This window comes from Tauraco erythrolophus, chromosome 22 (genome assembly GCF_009769465.1).
Source record: "Tauraco erythrolophus isolate bTauEry1 chromosome 22, bTauEry1.pri, whole genome shotgun sequence".
NCBI lineage: Eukaryota > Metazoa > Chordata > Aves > Musophagiformes > Musophagidae > Tauraco > Tauraco erythrolophus.
This window is the reverse complement of record NC_141486.1, coordinates 2307001-2315709: the sequence shown is the minus strand read 5'-3', so window position 1 is coordinate 2315709 and position 8709 is coordinate 2307001. Positions and strand designations below refer to the sequence as shown.

The window sequence follows — 8709 nt, the reverse complement described above, 5'->3', positions numbered from 1 at the left end:
CAGCCAGGAACGCTGGCTAATGGATCCCTCTTAAAACAGCCAGCCCTTTTCCTGATGGAATCACTTGTCGTCTTGTTAGATAGCAGAGTTCCAAGTATTTAAACAAAGTCTTGGCTTACTGTGCTGGTGCCCTGCTCCGACCAGGTCAGCTGTAAGGATGAATTTAATCTCAGCCAAACATCAGGCTGTGGTTTAATGATGGCATTGGCAGCCTTGTGCATAAACCCCCTGGTCCCAGCAGGTCTAGGGAGGGGCAATGGCAGGGGCAGGGGCAGGGGCAGGGGCAGGGGCAAGGGCAAGGGCAAGGGCAAGGGCAAGGGCAAGGACCTTCACCTTAGGTACCAGCAAATCCTTCAGGCCTCCAAGAGGATGGATGGCAAAGAGCTGCTTGACAAACCCCGGGTGTTTTGGCCACCTTTGCTGGTCCTGAGCACATGCTGATGAGGGTGTAACGTGGTCAGGACTCTCTTGTTGCCTGAATTTCCTTCTTTCCACTTCCCCATCCATCCCAGAGGAGCTGGGGGGTATTTATTCATTGTAAATACAAATTTTCCAGGCACAGGGCTATTTCCTTGCAGCAGGGGCTGCTGAGGTCCCTTTGCTGCTGCGGAGAAGAGGTGAGCCGGGGGTTCAGCTCTGCCCGAGGCTCGCCCGGCTGGGCACGGGGCGCTGGGCAGCCGGGGCCGGGGCTCGGCGGAGCCCCAGTCAGGTGCTGAGTCCTTTTTAATGGCTCTCACACTGGTTCAACAGAAATTACAGGGCAGAATCGAGTGGCAAAACTCAGGTGTGAGGCTGACCTTGACCAACCCCCCCCCACCCCCCCCGATTATAATGGCAGCATCGCATCCCCGCTCGCAGGCAGCATTAGGGAATATTTGCTTTTTCTGGGCATTTTTCTAGGCATTTGCTCCATTGGTGCTATTGCCTAGGGAAGGGACTGGGGGTGCTGAGCCCGACCTTCCCCTGGCATCAACACCTCTCCCCTCGCCTGCTTCTTCGCTCCTGTCCTGTCCACAGACTTCTGGCTCGAACCCCAGCCCCACGCGAGGCTCCGGGAGCCGGCGGCCGGAGCACCAAGGCCTTTCCCTGCCGACAGCGCCGACGCCGTTTCTGTTTCCTGCCTCTTGCCTGAGCTTAGACACAAAGTGATCCAGATGTGGTCTTATAAGAGCCAGACAGAGGGAAACAGTCACTTTCCTGGACCTTTTTGGCTATGGTCTTGCTAAGGCAGCCCAGGAGGTGGTTGACCTTCTTTGCAGCAAGGGCGTGTTGCCCTTGTTGCCCACCAGATCCTTTTATGCACGGCTGTTTCCCAGACAAGCAGCTCTCAGACTGTCCTGCGTCCATCCCAGGTGAAAGGTTTCCTTTTACTGAACTTTATGAGGTTTTTGTTGGCTCATTTCTCCAGCCTGTCCAGGTTCCCCTGAATGGTGGCCCTGCTCTTGACTGTACTGACTGCTCCCCCCAATTTGGTGTCACGCACATGCTTGCTGAAAGCGCGCTCTGACCCATCATCCAGATCGTTAATGAAGACGTGAAGAAACAGTACTGGTCCCAGTACTGCTCCTTTAGGGACCCCAGTAGCTACTGGCCTCTCACTGGCTCCCTCAGTTACCGGGGGAGCGCCAGCGCCGCATCCCGCCCCGCGGCACTAGGAAGGAAATTAAAAGGATAAAGCGATAAAGCGGCTCTCGCGGCAGACGAGGGAATATTCCGTGCTATCGGCGAGATAAAATACTGTTTCTTCCAGCTCTGGCAGAGGCTCGGGAATGAGCACCTTTCCTATGAGGACAGGCTGAAAGAGTTGGGGCTGTTCAGCCTGGAGAAGAGGAGGCTCCGGGGTGACCTTATAGCGGTCTTCCAGTACCTCAAGGGGGCCTACAGGAAAGATGGGGAGAGGCTGTTCAGGAGGGCCAGTTATGATAGGACAAGGGGTAATGGTTTTAAAATAGAGGGAGGTAGGTTCAGGTTGGATATTAGGAAAAAATTTTTTACTATGAGAGTGGTAGAACACTGGAACAGGTTGCCCAGAGAGGTGGTGGATGCTCCATCCCTGGAGACGTTCAAGGCCAGGTTGGATGAGGCCCTGAGCAACCTGATCTAGTTGGAGATATCCCTGTTCCTTGCAGGGGGGTTGGACTAGATGACCTTTGAAGGTCCCTTCCAGCCCTAACCATTCTATGATTCTATGATTCTATGAGCCACGGGGTGAAACTGCACATTTGTGGAGGTTTTGTAACGCCGAGCTGCCGCTCCCGGGCTGCGGGATAACCATCGTCCTCGCTCGCGTTTCCCCAGGGAGAGCAGGAGAGATGGAGGCTGCAAGGAGGAGAAGCCAGCTCAGCTCCAGTATTTCAGGGTCATTTTATGGCTTCGCTGGGCTGGTTCAGCTGCAGGGTCACGGCCGGTGTTTTCGGGTGCCTTTCTCACCCCCTCCATGCCCAGCAGCCCCTGGAGACAAGAACCAGCATGAGCGTGATCACCAGCTCCACCACCTGCTCGGTGCACAGAGGGTTTGCACGGGGAAACGCCTTGCGATCCCGTGCAGCTGGATTTGGTCCACCCACGTCTTGTCCCCTGGCCCCGGAGCAGGAGCCGGGCCCCTGTACGATGCTCCCCTATAGCTATAGGGGGGCTGATGCCCGCCGGGAGCGGGGTGCAGGAGGGAGGGGTGCGTGAAGGAGCCCAGCTCAGCACCACGGCCACGTTTGGAGATTACATTTCTCGGGGGGTTTTCCTCTTCTCACCTTAATTAAAGCACATTATTTTCATTATAATGTTTAATTATACAGTATTGAATGTACTATTGTAATGAGCATTAGGCCATGGTCTTGATGTGCAAGAGCATGTGAGTGTCTTCAAGGGTCCTGCTGGTTTTCCCCACCAGCTCTGGCTATTCCTATGGGCACCCTTTGCAATTCCAGCAGCAAAACCCACCAGTTCTCCTCAAACAAACCCAACCCAACCCACAGCCATCGTGTTTTCTTGACCAACTGCCCTCAGGCCACCCGACTCAGCTGGTCTGGGGGATCTTACCTGCTCCACAACCAAAGCACCCGGTGAAAGGAGGATGATGGTGAGCCTGGAGCCCAGCTCGGGCCGGGATGGCGCCGGGTGAGGCTGAAGCCAGCAGGAACATCCCCAACATTTTGGTGTGACACAGGTTAAAATCAGCTGGGAGCTCCCAAAGCTGCCGGCAGGATGGGGATGGGAATGGTGACAGGGATGAGGACGGGGACAAGGATGGGGACAGCCAATCCATGCAGCTCCCAGCCACAGGGCTGCGGAGTTGGAAGCTGGGAGCAGGGTTTGGGAGCAGCCGCTCTGCCCCAAAGGGACCCACAGATGAGGATGATGAAGGCACCGCCGGGGCTCTGCAGGCAACGAAGGCTCCTGCCGGGTGGGCAAGAGGTGGGCAAGGCTGCGGCCAGAGCCCTCCCCGCTCCTCCCAGCCCCGGCCGACATCGGGCTGGGATTTTTCTACCATTTATGAATATTTTTACGAGCGATCGACTGGCGGTGACTCAGTTCCTCGTTTTCCCGACGTGGCGGGTTGATGGCAGGGGCCGTGCTTAGTCACGCAGCCTCGGCAGCCCCCACCTGGGACCTGGCACCCTGGGGCTGGGGGGGACCCCCTGGCACCGTTCCCCTGGGACCTGCCCCCGCGCCCAGCCCCTGCCCAGCCAAAAACCCGCAGAGCCTCACGGTTCATCCCACCACCTCCTCCCGCCGCAGGGAGCATCCCGGGGGTTTGCCAGCAAGTGGGAGGTTCTCCCCCTCGCCCCTTTCCTTGGCCTTTTTTATCTAATTATATTTAATTACCTGCACGCAGGTGCCAGGGAGCCAACCCGGCTCCTTCGGGGCACTGCCCACCCCGCAGCGACCTTCCAGGCTCCCAAACAGGACGATTTTAAGGTTGAAAAATCAGGCAAAATTGAAAAACCAAACTCAACCTCCCCATCCCAACAAAAGCAAACCATCGGGCTGCTTTCTCCTTGCCTGAAAGTACGTGGGCTTGGGTATTTTTTTGCTTTCTGAATTTTCCTTTCAAGCCAAAGGATGAGAAGCTCAACCCCAGCTGGAGGTCCCAGTCCGGCCCCCCCTGCCCCAGCCCCGCACGGTGCCAGCCCAGCAGACAAACAGACCAAACTCTTTTTAAAGCACTTTTTTTTTTTCTTTTTTTTTTTTTATTGATTTCTTTGAAAACAGAACAAGAAAATGATCAGAGCCAAAAGACTGCTCCTTTAAAACTGTCAAAAACATTAACAGAAAAAAAATAATAATAATAAACATGACGGCATTATGAATGTTCTAGAAGAGATGAACAAAAAAAACCTGTTACTGCACTAATTACAGTATTTAAAGATATATGCAAAAAGAAAATATTAAGATAATGACCTGCCCAGCCACCACACAAAAGGTGATGGCGAATTTATTCACACTACAATACTAACAATTTAAAAAAAGTTTTGTGTTTTTTTCCTGCGTTTTTATACTAAAATCACTTTGTTCTTTTTATACAATTGATAGTTTATATTCACGTGGTGAGCAAAAATCACACCAGAATCAGCACCGTTTTGTTTTGTGGTTTCTTTTTGTTGTTGTTTTGTCGTTTTTTGATTTTTTTTTTGTGGTTTTGTGGTTTTTTGTGTTTTTTTTTTTTTTTAATGCTAGTCCCCAATGTTTCAGTAATGGTAAAAAATAAATCAGTTTATTGAAACCTCATAGCGTGTGGCTTAAAAATTAATCGAAGGTGCCCAGCGTTGAGAAAAGTGATGGGAACAGACGAGCTGGTGGCATCTGAGATCTTCTCGCCGTGACATGTCCTGTCCGCTGTTCGCCCCAGCCGGCGGACGCGAGTCGAGGTTCTCTATAATATATATATCATTCGCTTTATTTTTTTTTGTTTAAAAAAAGAGAAAAACTGTTTTTTCTTAAGAAGTTAGTGTCTTGTACGATCCCCTTCAACCTTCCCTCTCTAAAACCACTAAGGCGACGGGGAGAGGGACATCCTTCCACGGACGAACCGAACACTGAGACAGTAACGGGGCCAAGCGGCGCCGCCGAGCGCTGGTTTGTAACGGAGAACGGCCGGGAGGGAGCGGGAGCTGAGGGGAAGTGTCTCCGGTCGGCTCGGGAGAGAGCCAGGGACCAAAGGGATCGGAAGGACTGCGGGTTTCTTCTCCTCGGAAGAGAAAAAAGCCGGTGGATTTGGTAACAAGGAGGGTGTTTGTTAGAAACGCCCTCCAGCTCCCAGGGAAAGGCCCCACCGCAACGTCCTGCGAGATGCGGGAGAAATTCATGATTAAACAAATAAAAAATAAAAAAAAACAACCAAAAAAACCCAAACAAACCAACAAAAACCAACCAGCAAACCTGCCCCGGGGCTGTGCCGAGCACACCCAAAGGCCAGCACCTCCCTCCCCCTCCCCACTCCCGCCGGCTTTCGGAAAGAAAGTCCCATCAAGTATTCAGAGTTTATTACAAGCGAACTGGAGATGCCTTGGCATGAGTGATCCATTCAATAACAAGATTCGGAGGACGGGCGGCTCTCCCTTGGCTCTGACAACACTTAGCACATTAAGAGACGGAGGCCGGGACAGCTCGCATGGGAACAAAAAAAAAACCAAAACCAAACGCAACAGCCACCCCTTCACACGCAACTGTGAAAACCAGCAGCTTTCCAGGAGCAGGGAGGGGAGAACAACATCTCACGGAGGTGGGATTCGCTTCCACTTATTCCTCAAGTAACAGTCGGTGGCACAGCCCTAAGTGTCACGAACCCTTGGCTTTCCTTGAGCGGGTTTTTTTTTTTCGTTTTTTTTTTCTTTTTTTTTTTTTTTCCAGTTTTTTTTTTTGTTTGTTTTTTTCTCTTTAAATGGAAATTCAGACAGTATGTGAATCTATAGGGTTAAAACAAGTCAGTCTCTGGGGAGCGGAGCCTCAAAAGGGGCCGGCTGCTGTGGCAGAGCTGGTGTCGGGGAGCCCGTTTTCCGGCGTGTCCTGGGACGAGGTGCTCGCCTGCCGCTGGGCCAGCGCTGAGCTCGAGTGTTTGCACTTGGGTGAACCGCACTGACAGCTGAAGTATTTGCCTTTGATGTCCCAGAACCTGTCTCCGTAGTCAAAGCTGCAAGAGAGAGACAGAGACGGGGCTGACGGCAAAGCGGCACGCGGCGGCCAAGGGGGCCGCGAACCGGCGCCAGACGCCGCCGCGGTCGGCGCTTCGTACCGCTGCCACCGTCCGGGGTTTTGCAAAGCTTCAGCGGGTGGTGGGTGTTTGTGGGATCCCCAGGGGACCCTGGGGACAGGGCGCAGGGAGTAAATCATAGAAACACAGAATCGTAGAATGGTTTTGAGTTGGAAGCGACCTTAAAGATCATCTAGTTCCAACCCCCCTGCCATGGGCAGGGACACCTTCCACTACACCAGGTTGCTCAAAGCCTCTTCCAACCTGGCCTTGAACACTGCCAGGGATGGGGCAGCCACAACTTCTCTGGGCAACCTGTTCCAGTGCCTCCCCACCCTCAGAGGGAAGAATTTCTTCCTTACATCGAATTGAAATCTCTCCTCTGTCAGTTTAAAGCCATTGCCCCTTGTCCTGTCACTATACACCCTTGTCCAAGGCCCCTTTCCAGCTTTCTTGTAGCCCCTTTAGGCACTGGAAGGCTGCTAGAAGGTCTCCCCGGAGCCTTCTGTTCTCCAGGCTGAACAGCCTCAACTCTCTCAGCCTGTCTCCATAGCAGAGGTGCTCCAGCCCCTCCCTTGACCTGCTGGCTGCGGATGGAGTGAACCAGCTCAGGAGCAGCAGAGCTTTTGTCCCTCTCCACCCAGGCCTTCCCACAGTGGCTCCCTGTGGGAAAAGCAGCCCTGGGGACAGCACGTACCCGATTTCTTCTCCAGCTTCTATATGCCTCGTGCTGAAGAAGGCGATCCTGGGAAAGCGGAGGTCCTGATGCGACATGAAGACTCGCACCGGGATGAGGTTTGGCTCGCAGAGGTGGTTTATAAAGCGGCTGATGTTGCCATAGAAACGGGCATCTATGCAGTACACCTCTCCATCCTGGAGGAGAAACATTGCATCTTTCATTAGATGAAGTTGGATTTAGTATTATTACTGCTACTTGTTGAAACAAAATAAATGACCAAACTATTGGTCATTCCACTACAACTCTGGAGAGCTTCAAGAAGAACAACAACCAGGACATTTTAAAACACTGCCGGTGCTGGCGGGCACCCTGGTTCTCCCCAGCCCTGCTCAGCCAAAGCACCAGTTTGGCGTAGTGGCATTGATGTTTGGTGCAAACACCTTATGGGTAAAAGCCACTGGACAGGGGCATGGGCATCTGTTCTGTCCTCTAATTGAACATGACAGCTGGGAAACACAAAGCCAGAGCCTCAAGAAAACAGTTTTTTGCAGATAAAAGTGAAAGTGAGAACACAGAAATTCCCTTTCCAGAGAGCAGTAGAATTTTGTTTTCCTTGAAAAGAAAAGAACCCCCCTCAGGGCTTTTTTATTCCAGCAGAGAATGACTGTGCAAAGCAGAGACTTTAATTACAGAAGCTAATTTCAGTTGCAAAGAGGCCAAAAGCAAAAGCATCCATTAGCAGTGCTCAAAGTCCCTTTTGGGCAAGCACCTCGCCATCGTTAATGGACGGGCTGTGCCAGATCACAGGCCCCACCGGTGCAGGAGCTCAGGGAAGATGTCCCACCGACCTGGTGAAGTGTCACCCCACATGGGCCCACATCACACACAGCCTCACCGGCTCTAATTACAAGTTTAAGTAATTCCCATCACCCTCTCGCTTCTATCCATGGAAACGCCGTGGTTGGTGAGGACAGCACCCACTACCACGTCTAGTGACCGTCTGGAACCATCCAAGCTCTCCACCACGCAAGTCAAGATGTGTTTCTCAGGAAAGGAGCTGCTGCCTTGACCAACACAGGCAGCGTCCTCATTGTAAAGCTGCTGCTGAGAACAAGGCCCAGAGCTTGTCCCAAACCTGCTTCCCACCTTGCCACGAGGGGATCGGGAGCCAAGAGTCACACAGTGGCAAGCAGAGAAGAAGAGGAGAAACCATGAACCTGCTCTGGGGTGAGAGGAGGCTCCTTCTCAAGAGCGGGAAGGCACCAGGGTTTCTCAAAAGGGAGGATGCTCAGAGAAAGCCCCTCCTGCCTGCGGGCAGGCAGAGGCCACACGGAGAGAGCAGGGGCCAGCCCCAACTGCCGCCTCCCGCCGACGGAGCGGAGCAGGGCCAAGGGCGCGAGCAAGGACTGCAGAGGATGGGCAGAGGGTGGCTTAACATGAACAGAAAACCATAGCTAAAACTCATCCTCGAATTTCCCAGAAACAGTGTGTTTTTTCCAGCTCTCCAGTACAGAGACAAGGAAACCATCCCGTTAACCAGTGGAAACCCAGAGAGCATCTGCTGTGCCACGTCTCCCTCCCCGGAACCCCAGCAATGGCAGCAAGTTCTGGCTGCTCGATGTTCAGACGCGGGACGGGATGTGGCTGCAGGACCTGGCACGCTGAACGATGCACCACGCACGTGGCCTTGAGTGACAACTCAAGGTACAGCCACATCACAAACGACGTCCTCACCACTTTCTTTCACTGCAACGCGAGTCCATGCGAGCCACTCCTTCAACACACAGCAGGACCCCAAGGCTGCCCCTCCCAGGGTTGGGGTGCACACCCTCAATCATTTCCC

The 8709-nt window shown here is 53.1% G+C and overlaps 1 protein-coding gene across 2 annotated transcripts in view; it reads right to left on the bottom strand.

Annotated features, from left to right (window-relative positions):
• Positions 1–5943: 5943 nt before the first annotated feature.
• Positions 5944–8709, bottom strand: part of EHMT1 (euchromatic histone lysine methyltransferase 1) — a 79249-nt gene continuing 76483 nt past the window's right edge. For both annotated transcript variants that reach the window (XM_086625460.1, XM_086625461.1), the window contains 2 exons: positions 6885–7060; positions 5944–6127 (listed from right to left, as the gene is read on the bottom strand). In XM_086625460.1, coding sequence (XP_086481586.1) covers positions 5944–6127; positions 6885–7060 — 360 coding nt within the window. The remainder of the gene's footprint in view (positions 6128–6884; positions 7061–8709) is intronic.